General features: G+C 41.2%; 1 protein-coding gene across 1 annotated transcript; it reads right to left on the reverse strand.

Annotated features, from left to right (window-relative positions):
* Positions 1 to 6,777: 6,777 nt before the first annotated feature.
* Positions 6,778 to 15,040, reverse strand: CCNB1 (cyclin B1). Its single transcript, XM_025924394.2, has 9 exons — positions 14,867 to 15,040; positions 14,081 to 14,251; positions 13,831 to 13,983; positions 10,860 to 11,042; positions 9,243 to 9,401; positions 8,788 to 9,024; positions 8,148 to 8,288; positions 7,419 to 7,529; positions 6,778 to 7,017 (listed from the first exon to the last, which is right to left on the reverse strand). Exons 1-9 carry the CDS (start codon positions 14,885 to 14,887, stop codon positions 6,910 to 6,912), a joined length of 1,284 nt encoding a protein of 427 aa, XP_025780179.1. The 5' UTR covers positions 14,888 to 15,040; the 3' UTR covers positions 6,778 to 6,909.
* Positions 15,041 to 15,396: the final 356 nt, after the last annotated feature.

Genomic DNA, 15,396 nt, shown 5'->3' on the forward strand with positions numbered 1-15,396 from the left:
CCCCGGCGCCCAGGAACAGGCTGGAAAACTCCGACATAAATGGTCTTTGATCCTTGGCTCTGGGACAGGAGATCTTCGAGACAGTTTTGTGGGGTTTTTTTGTGTGTGTATGTTTTTTGGTTTTTTTGGTTTTTTTTTTTAACCCATCTTGGTACTCCCTTAACATTCGCGGGCTTGGAAAGGGAAACACCGGAAGGTTGTTTAAGTAGACTTTCCATCTGAGCTCATAGTGTCCAGACTCCCTCATTTGGCGGAGAACAGTGGCTAGAGTTCAGAGATAACTTAAAGCCCGCTATGAGTCAGTGCATATCCTTGAACCCCAGACTTGCAGCGTGAAATTTCACTATCCGTAAGACTCATTCTTATAACAGTCCTGTGCCCCCAAGTGCCACCTTGTCGATTTATCAGCTTGCAATCAAGCTTTTTTAGCTGGGCAGCTAAATGAGCGGCTAATGGATACAATGTGGGACGTAAAACGCCCCATTGATTGGTAGTTTTCATTAGGGTCGGTCGTGTAAGGGACACTCTAGCCTTGTAGCACAAGCACAGCAACTCAGACCTCTTTGAACAAGGGAGCCGAGCATTCCCCTCGTATAACTAGTTTCCGCTCAGTTACACTTGATCACACAGTGCTCTCTACTTTCTTCCTCTTCATTATCAAAGTAACAGCTACCAGCATTGAGTGCAAAGACAGGAATGTAAATACGACGTTAGGTTCGCCACTCCTACCCACAAACTCCTGGAAAAACATGGTTTCCTTTATTTTTTTCCTTTTTTATGTTTACTTATTTAGAGATAGAGGCAGAGAGAGACGAAAGGGCAGAGAGAGGGGGAGACAGGATCTGAAGCCCTCCGTGCTGACAGCAAGAGAGCCGGATGCCAGGCTGGAAACCATGAACCATAAGATCATGTCCTGACCCGAAATTAAGAGTAAGTCGCTTAACAGACTGAGCCAACCAGGCCCCCCCACCCCCCATTATTTGTTTTATACAAAAACAATCTTGTGCTTTGGCTTTACCCTGGACGTCTTCCAGTATCTCACATGAATCTCATCCTTTTAAACCTATCAGGTGTCCAAGGCCAAATTTGGGACAAAGACAATGCAGTAGTTCTCCATCTGAGCAGGAATGAGAATCATGGGGAGGACTGGTTTAAAACAGACTACTAGGTGGATGGGGAGATGGGTGAAATAGGTGAAGGGGATTAAAAGCACAGTTACTGTGCAGAACACTGAGTAATGTGGAGAATTGTTGAATCGCTACATTGTACACCTGAAACTAACGTAACACTATTATACTGGAATTTCAAAAATTAAAAAAAAAAAAGATTGCTTGGTGTCTCTCCCAAGTTTTGATTATGATTTATGTTTCTAACAAATACCCAGGTGATGTTCATGCTGCTGGTTCGGGATGACACTTTGAGAAGCACTATGGTAATGGTTTATAACAAAGGTTTTTTGTTTGTTTTTTTTTTTAATCCATAGTAAAACAAAAAGGGACAGATGTGAGTGTGGAGCTATTCTTTAGAGAATCTCTAATAATATAGAAGGGATAATGCAATTAGGTAATACATCATATCATTCTAGTGAGGTGTAGGTTTCAAAGTTAATATTAATGAATAATAAAACTAAAGAGAACAGCGCCTTTACAGCAAAGCTGTATCAGGTGGTTACCACCTTAACCGGATGATCAAACACAATATCTTCAGTAGTGTAACAACTAATATTTAACTCCAATATGCATACGTTGTACAAATCACCTATATTCTTGGGGAATGCAAAACCTGAATTTAACTATCAAAAAACAATCAGACAAAAAAAAAAAAAACTAATCAGACAAGAAATCTAAAATGAGGGACATTCTATAACACAAATGGACTAGACAGTTCATGTCTATGTCTTGAAAAACAAAAAGCATGTATATGGAAACAAATTTAGTTGGAACCTAAATTGGAAAAAAAAGGTTTGTAAAACATTTTGGGACAATGGAGAAAATTTGAATACACACTGCATATTACACATAGAAATTGTTAATTGTCTTAGCATGATAAAGATTGTGGTTATTTAGGAAAATGACTGAATTCTTAGGAGATGCATGACCTAGTATTTTAAGGTGATCTTATCTTGACATCTAAAATTTACTTTGAGGGGCACCTGGATGGCTCAGTTGGTTAAGTGTCCTACTTCGGCTCAGGTCATGATCTCATGGTTTGTGGGTTCAAGCCCCACGTTGGGCTCTGTGCCAACAGCTCAGAGCCTGGAGCTTCATTCCGATTCTGTCTCCCTCTCTTGCTGCCCCTCCCACACTCATGCTCTGTCTCTCAAAGAGGAATAAATGTTAAAAAAATTTTTTTCTTTATATTTACTTTGAAGTGGCTCTGAGAAAGAAAAATATATGCAAACATGTATATATCCCCCCATCACACACACATACTTTTCTTTCTTTACACCTGTAGTTTAATATTTGCCTACATAAGTACCTACAACTTTGCCCCCTATCAGAAAACAATTCTTTCTTGTATCCTTGGAATATTTACGGAAGTCTTTCAAGTACTTACCCACAGAGAAAACGTGGCTTCAGAGTCTTTTTAAAAACCTCCATTTCCAATGAAATTAAAAATCACCACACAAACAATTCCAAAGTATTCCAAAAGAAAACTACTTAGAGAAACCAATTTGACAATAAATTTCATATATTTAAAAAAAAAAATAAAAAAAAAGAAAACTACTTAGAAGTTGAGCAGTTAAGGGGTGCCTGGGTGGCTCAGTCAGTAGAGCAACCAGCTCTTGATTTCGTCCCAAGTCATCATCCCAGGGTTGTGGGATCTAACCCTACGCCCAGCTCTGTGCTCAATGTGAAGCCTGCTTAAGATTCTCTCCCTCCCTCCCTCCCCCCTTTTCCCCTGCTCACTCTATCTAAAAGAAAAGAAAAAAAGAAAAAAAATTAAAAGGAAAATGAGCAGTTAAATAATCTCCAGATCAAGGAAGGACTGCAAAAGAAATTTTAATGACCAGAAAAAGATGAAAAGGAGGGCTTCAGAAACAAGCTGTCTCAAAGGAGAATGCATCAAGGATTTTACCACTAAAATACATGGAGTATTTAACTGAAACTAGAAAAAGAAAAGAAAAAGAAAAACAGATGGTGAGAATTGGTGTAAAAGCTAAAATTACAGTGACCTTTGGCTCTTGGTTTTGGCTCAGGTCATGGAGCTCATGGTTTGGTTCTTGGGTTCAAGCCTCGTGTGTGGGTATGCGGTAACAGTGCGGAGCCTGCTTCAAATTCTCTCTCTCTCAAAGAAACTTAAAAAGTTAAAAAAATAAAAAACTAAAACTACAAAACAAAGGTAGCAGAAATGGTAACACCAAACCTGGCTCTTTTTTTTTTTTTTTTTTATAAAATTTTTTTTTTTTTCAACGTTTATTTATTTTTGGGACAGAGAGAGACAGAGCATGAACGGGGGAGGGGCAGAGAGAGAGGGAGACACAGAATCGGAAACAGGCTCCAGGCTCTGAGCTATCAGCCCAGAGCCCGACGCGGGGCTCGAACTCACGGACCGCGAGATCGTGACCTGGCTGAAGTCGGACGCTTAACCGACTGCGCCACCCAGGCGCCCCAAACCTGGCTCTTTTAGTAAATGTGCTGCCGAAGCAAGCACAAAACCCCTTCTCTCAAAACACCAATAAAAACCCTCCAGTCAAGCCCAGTTAGAAAACAAAAGTATCAAGGATGAGACACAAACTATATATACGACTATAATTTTAAGAATCTAGAATAGTTATTTCCTATTAATAGAGGGAAGGTAATTCCTAAAAAACACTGGCAATGTAAAACATACCATTCTAAGCAGATCCAGGCCAAAGGACTTTACAGGTTACATTTATTTATTTTTGAGACAGAGAGAGACACAGCACATGTTGGGGTGGGGCAGAGAGAGAGGAAGACACAGAATCTGAAGCAGCCTCCAGGCTCCAGGTTCTGAGCTGTCAGCACAGAGCCTGACGCAGGGCTCAAACTCACAAACTGTGAGATCATGACCTGAGCCTAAGTTGGACGCTTAACTGACTGAGCCACCCCAGTGCCCCAGGACTTTACAGTTTAATTAAAAAATTTTTCGGGGTGCCTGGGTGGCTCAGTCGGTTGAGCGTCCGACTTCGGCTCAGGTCATGATCTCATAGTCTGTGGGTTTGGGCCCCGCGTCGGGCTCTGTGCTGACAGTTCGGAGCCTGCTTCAGATTCTGTATCTTCTTCTCTCTGCCCCTCCCCTGCTCATGCTCTGTCTCTGTCTCAAAAATAAAAACATAAAAAAAATTTTTTTCAATGAACGAGTAATTTTCAATTACGAGATGTAAAAATGTAAATGTCTTTGATCCAACTTCAAGGTAGTAAGAGAAAAACTAGAAAACCATAACAAGACTGAACCAGTTTACCAAATAAGATACAAAATCTTCTCAAAGAAACTGATTAAACCCATGTATCATGAGCAAGAATTCATTCCACTTTAGGAAAACTCTAATGTGGAATACTAAAGCTGAGAAAGCAAATGAATTTCCACAGCCTTGCCACTTAACTCTAAACAGAAATAAAAGAAAAAAATCTAAAACATAAAGAGTACTTAAAGCCTAACAGCAAAAAGAGTAAATAAAAATACTTAGATGTCTAATCCAGGAACAAAATAGAGGGCTGGGATCTGTTTATTATGATTATTTTGGAGACTCTAATACAATAAATACCATAAACACTGAAAAAAACCAAAATCTATGGATTTAAGGCCTAGAGAACTCCATTAAAACAAATTGAGTAAAAAATCAAACCAAAAAACACAAATTGAATAAAAAAACTGATGTCAGTTGGGTAAGCAAACTACAACTAGCAATAAAATTAGTGGGAAATAGATTGTATTCACAGTAGTGACAAAACCCCCACAAAACCAGCAATAAACTTGACAATACAAGTACAGTAATTCTAGAACTAAAATTCTAACATTCCATTGGAGGGCATGCAACAGATCTTGGAGAAAAATGCTTCTGGATGGGAAGACATGATGTATACTCAAAACCTCAAAGGAGATTCTCGGTAATGGGACATAACTTTGTTATGTTTGAAACTGCCCCCAAATATCTGAGAAATAGTGCTTGCTTCACCTTACCAGATAATATAATAGTTTTACACTTATCACAGGAAAAAAGATTAGGAAATAGATGGGAATTGTTTCAATTCAGCTGGACAAGGATAATCTTGATCATGTGACACTGGCATAAGTGGGCACCCATCTGGAAGAGTCTTACTTTATGCCATATACAGAAAGTTTATTGAGGGATTATAGATATAAATGGGGAAAACTCTAAATTCTACATGTTTACTGTTTTGAGATGGAGTAGATCTTAAGACTGAAAATCCAAAAGCAACTGTAGAAAACAAGATTTGAGGGGCGCCTGGGTGGCACAGTCAGTTAGGCGTCTGACTTCAGCCAGGTCAAGATCTCGCCGTCCGTGAGTTCGAGCCCCGCGTCGGCCTCTGGGCTGATGGCTCGGAGCCTGGAGCCTGTTTCCGATTCTGTGTCTCCCTCTCTCTCTGCCCCTCCCCCGTTCATGCTCTGTCTCTCTCTGTCCCAAAAAATAAATAAACGTTGAAAAAAAAAATTAAAAAAAAATACAAGATTTGACAATATAAAAACTTCAGTGTCTCCATGGCAAAAGAGCATAAACAATCAAAAGACAAATGACAAAATGGAAAAACCTTACATATCGATAAGTAATCAACAAAAATTTATTCAACCTAGCCATCAGAATTAAAAAATTAGGACAGCAAACAACTTAGATTATTTCTTGCCAAATTCACAGAAATTGGAGAATCATTATCTTCGGTTCTGGCAAGGAAGCAGAGAAATCCAGCACTTTTGTACATTGCTGATGACACTTGAGAGTCATCTGGCAGCACCTGCCAAAACTTAGAATGCACATACCTAGAGAACCCAGAGTACAAAAAGGAAAGCATGGTATTTAATGATCAACAGGTTTATCTGTAGGAGCAAAGAGGAAAAGCAATCTGAAGATCAACAGAATGGATAACCTATAGTTTATCCATATTATGGAATGGAAATGCCCACACACAGGTAAGGCCTATACATGTTAAAAGGAATTGCTTATATATAGAATGATTCCATTTCTTAGAAATCCCCCTAACAACTTATTTATAAGCATATTTGTATTTATAGAAGCAAAGAAGGATACACCCCAAACTGTTGTTGGTGCCTTCAGATGGATGGGATTGAGCTATAAGAGTAGGGGGTGGGGAGTAAATTAACTTTTTTTTAGATACTTTTATTTGTTTTGAGGATCTGCTTTTATTTGATCAATCAAGAAAGTGAAAAAGTGTAGAATATAAAGTTCTTATTTTTGCAAATAAAAAAGTTGATAGTTTAAGAAATAGTGGTAGAAGTAAAAACTACTTAGAATTATGGCAGCAACCACCACAAGAAACAGAAAACAGGAGGACTAGGGGTAAGGTGGCAGATCTTTGACAGAATAAGGCAGCATATTTTCCAAGATAATTGGGCTTACATGCAGTATGCCCTAGAGAACGGCTTTAAATGCCTTCATGACCATAGTAATTCATACAAGAATGCAAAGCCAGGTACATAAAACAAACACCACACAAGTAACAATTATATATATGTGCTGGGTCCCAATAAACTGAAAGCACTTTTTATATTCCCCATCGTATCTTTAACACACCTTTTTGGTTACCCTTGAGTAGGAAGTAGCCACATTCAAATGAGTTAAGGTGGAAGAAATAAAAAGGACCACAAACTTTATTAAAAGTAAGTAAACGTAACATATAATATGTACAGATGGCACATGGTGCCAATTTTATTTGTAGTTATTATAGTACTCCAACTCAAGTTTACAAGTTACACCTTTGCCACAGCCTTGGCTAAATCTTGAACTAGTGCAGAATTTAGTTGTGCTAGAGTGCTGATCTTAGCATGCTTAGATGTGGCATACTTGTTCTTGATAGTCTGGAAGACAAAAGCATAATAATTAATGAAGGGAAAAAGGAAAACATTGTGAGACCCAATAGTACAGAGAGTCACTTAAAATAATTCCAAGGGCACTTGGGTGGCTCAGTTGGTTAAGCGCCTCAGTTTTGGCTCAGGTCACGGATCTCAGAATTTGTGGGACAGAGCCCTATGTTGGGCTCCACACCGTTGCCAGCGTGGAGTCTGCTTGTTGTTCTCTTTCTCCCTCCCCCTCATTCTCTTGGTGTTCTCTCTCTCTCAAGTATTAATACACTTAAAACAATAACATTATATATATATATAAAAAATCAACTCCTTGAAAATAAACTATTCATTTACAGACTTGAAGTCTTAAGTATTTTCACTTGTCCTCCCAACATCTTACAATGCCCCTGACTTACCATGTGCTTTGTAAGCCCACGATTCACCATGACTATATTCTTAGCCAGGTGTTGCATAACATTTAGAAGGGATTCTTCAGTGTATGACAGGTAATGCTGTAAAGTTGGTGTCTACGGCAACAAAAGTTAATGTTAGAAATGCTCATGAAGAATGGTTCTCAGAAAATTTCTGTAAGTTAGTCAAGTGTAGGGGGTAGGAAGAGGGATTCTGTAGGACTGATTATAAGTACAATTTAAGATAAATTTAAGATGCCTTCTTCCCCAAATACTCTTCTTTCATGCTTCTTCAGGACCCTGTACTTATTAAACCTATTATACAATAATGTGCTCAAACCTCATTAAACTTCTTTAATTGCTGACTAGTGTACCCTCCAAAGCTGGGCTCCAAATTGTTTGACACCAACATTCGCATGCCTAATTCACAGGCCTAGGGTAGCACATGGCACATAGGAGAAATATGTGTAGAATCAGGGAGTATGAATGGACTTCTAGCATGTCATTTGACCTGCCTGAGAGTCTTCATCTGTGTAAGGTGAAATTAGGTAACGAAGTGGGAATATCTTATGAACACATAGTAAACAAGATAAGATTTTTAATCATTCTCTCAGTCGATGGTCTATTTTTAGAAATCATTTGAACTGTCCTTTAATGAAAACGGTCCAGTATTAGCGCAAACATCACTTAATATTTAAAAGCTTCGGGTAATGTAAGTCTGCGGGAAGAGCTTACCCATTCACCATTGTCGAGAATTTTTAGTGCTAGGCAAAAAGCTCCTGCTGCAATCTGAGAAGGAGGAAAGTGCACCATATCGTAATCCAGCATAGTTAGCTCCATCAGGTATTTGGCCAAAGTATGTTGCTCAACATCAACCTGAAACAAAACCCACAGGTCTCTGAGCTTTCGTCAGAATTCTGTTATGGCAATAACCAGTATACCCTTAACTATAATTACAAGTATTTGTCTATAAACTCTCAAATGCTGGGGTGCCTGGAAGGCTCGGTCGGTTGAGCATCTGACTTCGGGTCAGTTCATGATCTCGCAGTTTGTGAGATCACGCCCTACGTCGGGCTCTGTGCTGACAGTTGGGAGCTTGGAGCCTGCTTCCGATTGTGTCTCCCTCTCTCTCTCTGCCCCTCCCCCACTCATGCTACATCTCTCTCAAAAATAAACATTAAAAAAATTTTTTTAAACTGTCAAATTCAACTACCCATGGAAAGCCTCAATGAAAACATTAATACATAGCCTGCCTGGAAATAAAGAACATCTTGATGTCTTCCTCATGTAGAGTTATAAGTCAGGTGAATCAGATCTTTGTGATTAGCAATATTTCATAATGTCCCATACTAAAGATTATCCAAGAAATCTGTACCTCTCCAATCTTAGATGCTCTCCGAAGGAAATGCAGGGGTAGAGGGCGGCCCAGACCAAAATTTAAAGATCTTAGAATCTTCATTTCCATCTGTCTGATTTGGTGCTTGGTGTAAGTGTTGTCAGTCACAAAGGCAAAGTCACCAATTTCTGGAGGGTACATTTCTTCGTATTTACTTGCAATAAACATGGCAGTGACACCAACCAGCTGCAGCATCTTCTTGGGTACACAATTATTCTGCAATGGGAATTCCAACCTGATGAACAACTAATATGTACTTGAAAAAAAAGAGACAACATAGCTATGAAGGGAACATGGGAAAAAACATTCTAATAGCAAAATCTCAATTAATGACACTCTACCCCACAAGACAGATGTTAGCCGGAGAAGTTTGTTTCTTAGGACTCAGCTAGAACCCTGGAATGGAGAACCCTCAGGTACTGAATTATGCTCACCTGCATGAACCGATCAATAATGGAAACAGTCATGTACATGGTCTCCTGCAGTAACCTGAATTTCATTTGAACCTGTACTAGCCAGTCAATTAGGATGGCTCTCATGTTTCCAGTGACTTCACGACCCAGGAGGTATTTTGGTCTTACTGCTTGCTCTTCCTGCAAAAGAATGCTGATTATCCTTTAGAAGCAAGACTCCCTGTGACATTTCTGGTCAGAAATATTAGTCATCACAGAACAGTAATGGAGCATTTAGAATCTCTAACAGGTGTCAACTTAATTCTTCATACTGTCACTACAATCAGCTCTATCACTGAGCAAGAAAGCAAACATTAAATAGGGCAGTTTGACAGGTTTTTCATATTGGCAGATCTCACTAAGTTCAACTTACCATCACTGTTACCTGCCCACACTCTGTAACCACTTCAACCCCAAGATATCTCGCCATCATCTCAGATCTTTTCACTTAAGACTATAAACCCAGAACCTGAGCTTTATGAAGTAGAGAAAAATAGCACCAGCTATTTTCCAGATCAGCTGGAACCTATATGCTACCACTCTCCTGCTGTAGGATTTAAACCCTCAACACACCATAGGTAAAAAGAATGAACCATCAAGGACCAACGCATACATCTGCTAAACCCACCCCACCAAAGTTAGAAAACTTTAAAAGGGAGATGAAACCCAAAGTGGAAGCCTTGTCCTGGCAAGGAAGTCTTCTTACAGAACAATTGTATACAAAATCTTTTGGATGCCCAGAAGAACCAGACAAGAGAGAAAAGATGTTAAATGGTGCTGAAAGAAGAGAATGCCTTATAAACACACAACTGGGCAAATGTGCTTGTTTGCTTTTTTGTTAGCATACAGAATGCTTCCTTGTTTTGGCGGGCAGGAGGAGCAGAGGGCATATGCCACTAATAATATGAAGTTTCAGAAGTGATATGAAGTGGAAGAAAACCAAAAACTTTTTTATTGTACTCTCAGACACAAAAATTTCCCTGGTGTTACATGCACATCAGCCACAAGGACCCAAAGTGCCTTGCGTTGCTGGTGGTTATAGTTTTCATTACGGCCTACCCCCTGCCTCTAATCCTCAAACACAGAGCCTGGGAATTGCCCATCCTTAACCTATGGGCATTCATTAGGGTTCTGGGGGCACCTGGGTGGCTGAGTTGGTTAAGCATCTGACTTTGGCTCAGGTCATGATCTCGTGGTTCCTTGAGTTTGAGGCCTGCATCAGGCTCTAGGCTGACAGCTCAGAGCCTGGAGCCTGCTACAGATTCTATGTCTCCCTCTCTCTCTGCCCCTCCCCAACTTGTACTCTTTCTTAAAAATAAACATTAAAAATTTTTTTTGAAAAAGAGAGAAAAAAAAAAAAAGCATTCGGGCAGTACCCAGTGTCACTTTGAATTTTCTCTGTCCAAAATGGCAAACAAAAGATATCCTTGGCTTGTCTGGGGACTTGATTTTTGGTACCCCACGAAGAAGAATTTCCAAGTGGCATCTGTTAAGAAACGCTACTTACATCCTGCTTGAGTTCTTGTAAACAAAGTAAAATATCTTTAATAAAGCTAAGCACCATTTAGAAAAAACAAATATTCTGGAAGTAATACAGACCTCAAGTTGTCTCAAATAAGCATAAATATCTTTCACATATTCACTACAAAGGTTTGGATCAGCTCCATCTTCTGCATCCACATCGTTCACTGCAAGAATTACATCAGAGAAAGCCTGACACAGATATTCTTCTGCAGGGGCACATCCAGACGTTTCCATTGGGCTTGGAGACGGAGTATCAACCTTGAAATAGAGAAACCTTTTGAAATAATAGCAAAGAGAAGCATACCATCCGGGAATGAAGGCCCAATTATTGGTACCAATTCAACAGACCAACTGCTAAAGAGACATATAATTCACAGTTCATTTCCTTAAAGGAAAATTAGTTTCTTTTCAGATTTATTCAGTTTCTCTTTAGGACATGATTAATACAAAAGTGAAATGCCCAAACAGAATGAGCCACTTTGAAATCAGTAGAACCTCGACACGAATGGGTAAAACAGAGAAAAAGCAAACAAAATCACATGTTAGACTTTCTTCTAAAGGAAATGAGTAAATAACAAATCTGTTTATCAGTGTCATGTGAAGTCAATCCAAATGAATGAGTCTTTTGTCTTCATTTCAAAACACGGACTGCTTCTCACTGCCCAGGAAAACACAATGTCTGTCCTGCCTACCAAGGACTAACAGAGTTCATTCGTTATCATTAACCATTTCCTTCAAGCTCCAGTTTCCCCTTTGTTCAAACATTCATTGATCATGTTCTTCTAGTCAAGCCCTGTGCAAGACATGGTCTTTACAGTCTCCTCAAAGGGATTTGAATCTATCGATCTATTTTTTAATTTACTTTTTAATGTTTATTTCTGAGACAGAGAGAGACAGAGCATGAGTGGGGGAGGGGAAGAGAGAGAGGGAGACACAGAATCCCAAGCAGGCTCCAGGCTCAGAGCTGTCAGCACAGAGCCCGACATGGGGCTTGAACTCACAAACAGTGAGATCAGGACCTGAGCCGAAGTCGATCACTCAAGTGGCTGAGCCACGCAGGCACCCCAAAGGGATTTGAATTTAGAAGACAGAAGTAAATAAAATGAGGAGATAAGAGTCTAAGAACAGGGGTGGGGAAAGTTAGGGAAAATTTCAGGAGTTGACGTTTGAGCTGTTTTGAAAGATGAAAAGATTACTAGCTAAAAGAGTGTGAGGGTAGGAAAGGCCTTTTTTAAATAAGTGGGACAGCAAAGACCATCAGTATGGGACTTTCAAGGAAACCACACATAGTTGGTATGACTGTACATGCTATAGGTTTCTTGTGTCATGTCCAGAATGTTAATACTAAAGCAACAGCCTCAGATCTCCCACCCTTAGATATAAGAGGCTAGGCTGAATGACTTTTACAGATCATTTTCTCAACTGGTTTTAACTACTTTGTTTTGTTTGTATGTATGTATGTATGTATGTATGTATGTATGTATGTATGTTTGTATGCATGCAATTTTTTATTTAGGAGTGGAGCCTGTGCTTGGTCCCACCACCCTGGCAGATCCTAGGACCTGAGCAGAAATCAAGAGTGGGATGCTCAATTGACTGAACCACCCAGGGGCACCTACTTTTTGTTTTTTAATTTAAAGATGCCTTTGTAGGGGCACCTGGGTGGCTCAGTCTGTTAAGCGTCCGACTTTGGCTCAGGTCATCTCCAGTTTATGGTCGAGCCCCACATCGAGCCCTGCACTCTCAGTGCAGAGCCTGCTTGGGATTCACTGTCTCTCCCTCTCTCTCTGCCCCTACCCTGCTCTCTCTCATGTGCTGTCTCAAAATAAACACTGAAAAAAAAAAGGTATTCTTATAAAATTAGAGCTTCATTAAATGCAGTTCATTGTAAATTCAGCAAAGCCCCTTTTAGGTGCCCTGTTTCTCCTTCAAAGGAGTGGATATATTTACATGACTGATGTTTAGTTAAGTTCTTAATTTTAGTTTTTGAGGCCAAATGTTAATAACTCATTTTATCTACTCTGAAAATCTACATTTTTTTCTGCTTTACACTTTTATATATTCCAGTGTTACAGGCTTATTAATTATTCAGTGGCCACATTAGGGAATAAAAGGATTCAAGATCATCTGTTTCAGTCAATAAATTCTGGTCAGATGGCTTGTACCAAAGACAGTAAAATCTTTGATCCATGCACATATGATAAATCAATACCATTAATAAAGAGCGGGAGGGGCTCCTGGGTGTCTCAGTCTCTTAAGCTTCCAACGACTCTTGATTTTGGCTCAGGTCATGATCTCATGGTTCGAGGGTTTGACCCCGCAGTGGGCTCCACATTGAAAGCATGGAGACTGCTTGGGATTCTCTCTCCCTCTCTCTGCCCCTTTGAGAGAACTTTCTCTTTCAAATAAACTTAAAATAAATAAATAAATAAATAAATAAATAAATAAATAAATAAATAAATAAAAGAGGGGGGAGACAGTATAACAAAACGATTTAGAGCCTAGGTTCTGAAGCCAGATGGCCTGGGTTTAAGTCCATATGTGTGATCAGATGTGTGACTCTAGAAAATTTACCCAATACTTCTCTAAGCCATTATCTAAAAAGTAGAGGTAGTAATACAAGTAAGAGAGTCCATACAAAGATTGGGTGAGTTATGGGGCGCCTGGGTGGCTCAGTTGGTTAAGCGTCTGACTTTGGTTCAGGTCATGATCTCTGGGTTTGTGGGTTTGAGCCCCGCATCAGGCTTTGTACAATGATGCGGGGGTTTGAGCCCCGCATCAGCTCAGAGCCCAGAGCCTGCTTCGGATTCTGTGTCTCCCCCTCTCTCTGCCTCTCCCTCGCTCACACACACACTCTCTCTCTCAAAAATAAATAAACATTAAAAAAAAAAAATTAAAGATTGGGGGAGTTAAATGTATTTGAAGTGCAGAGGCTACCTCCTGCTAAGCACTCTATAAATGTTACTATTATTACTATTTGTTCAAACACTGATTCCACGTTATTATTAATTGAGGGAAAGAAACAACCAAACCAAAGTAAGTTTACCAAAATAGGCTCCGGAGAAAGCTTTTCTTCTTTAACAGGCTCATGTTCTGGCCCTGGTTCTGGCACAGGTACAGACACAGGCTCGGGTGCTTTGTCCAGAGGTTTTGGTATTTTTTTAGCAATAACTTTTCCAGGAGCCAAAGTTTTTGCTTCCTGTGGATGAAAGAAGAAAATGAACTGTTTCTGCATCAAGGGTCACAGCTGTAAGGTGGACTCTTACAGAGAAGTTAGATCTGGAAGAGATAGTTACCTTTTTCAGAGGCAATTTGGCTTGTGGCTGTTCGCTGACTTTGTTACCAATGTCTCCGAGGGCTGTTCTTGGCCTCAGTCCCGGCTTGGAGGCTGCAACAGTGGCCAGAGGCACGCGCTTTGCGCCTGCCATACTGATCTTTGCCTTATTTTCAATATTAACTTTCGTGTTCTGAAAGAAACAAGACCACTTTCAGAGCTGGCCCAATCAGAGCGGACTAAGTCAAGGGTCAATTAAGGTGGGGCAAGAGAGAGGCTCTCAGGACAAAAGTTGGCTGTAAAAAAAGGGTTCCCAAGGAAAACCGGGGTTCAGGATCTACCCTTCGGTTGTGACATGTCAATTTCTTACCAGAACCTCTTCACTCATCTATTCAGGGGTGGTCGGTTTAGTCCCGGCCGACCCTAAAATTCCACGAATTTACATTTGAAAGGAAATAGAAAAGCCTGCAATTGCAGGCATTTTCTCTCCGGGAAGGGGGTTATGAGGTTCTTGGGTGTCGGCTCTGGGGCCCTCTATCACATTTTAAAAGAGGTTTCCTGTGGACCCTCCATCGCCCTCCCCACTCGCGGCAAGCATTTATCCAAGGCTGATCCAGTTCTCTTCCTCTCTCCGTCGGTCCACCTAACTCCCCCACCAAGCCAGGGGCCCACCGATCCCCCCCGCTCCCGTCCTCCTCCCCAAATCGCTGCCCTGGTCCGCTCGAGAGCCTCCGGCAGGCCACAGAGGATGCGAGGACACGCAGCAAGCCAGGAAGGCCGCGTTTGTTCATCGTCCGCAGCAGCTCACCCTGGTGACCCGGAGCGCCATGGCTTCCTCTTCACCAGGCAGCAGCTCAACGGGGAGAAGCAGAGCACGGGAGCCACCGAAGAGCCGGGGACCTGAACGCACCGCAGACCAACAGTCGTTCCACCGCAGCACGCCGGGAGGAGCAGTACCCAGCCTCAGGTTTAAACCCCGCACTGCTCCCTCCTCATTGGTCTGTTCGTGGCACTCGCTCCCTTCCCATTGGCGGCTGCCTGTTCCTCCGAGAATGCGTTTCCTGGGCGATCCCGCGGAGACGTTCGAGAGGGGGCGGGGCCAGGCCTCGGCTCTCTGGCAGCTGTGCTGCCACCTGGAGAGGCAAGCAGGCAGTGTGCCGGCGGCCTGGAGAGGAGACCTTGAGCGCAGCGGGAGCTCGCCCAGGGAGTGGCTGGTGGCCTCTGAAAAGTGCCAGTGGGGCAGCAAGAGTTGGAGAAACTGAGAAGCAGTTATGGCTCTAATCTTGCTTATTGTTACACACTTTCCTCTTCTGCAGTGGACTGTAGCAGGAAAGGCTT

Source organism: Puma concolor, chromosome A1 (assembly GCF_028749965.1).
Source record: "Puma concolor isolate L17-30 chromosome A1, mPumCon1.1.hap2, whole genome shotgun sequence".
Lineage (NCBI taxonomy): Eukaryota > Metazoa > Chordata > Mammalia > Carnivora > Felidae > Puma > Puma concolor.

Coding starts and splice junctions, on each gene's coding strand:
- CCNB1 (XM_025924394.2), bottom strand. CDS start 14,887: ATGGCGCTCCGGGTCACCAGG. Junction 14,252..14,866: donor TGGCGCTCCGGGTCACCAGG/GTGAGCTGCTGC, acceptor TGTTTCTTTCAG/AACACGAAAGTTAATATTGA. Junction 9,025..9,242: donor TTATTGATCGGTTCATGCAG/GTGAGCATAATT, acceptor TTCCCATTGCAG/AATAATTGTGTACCCAAGAA.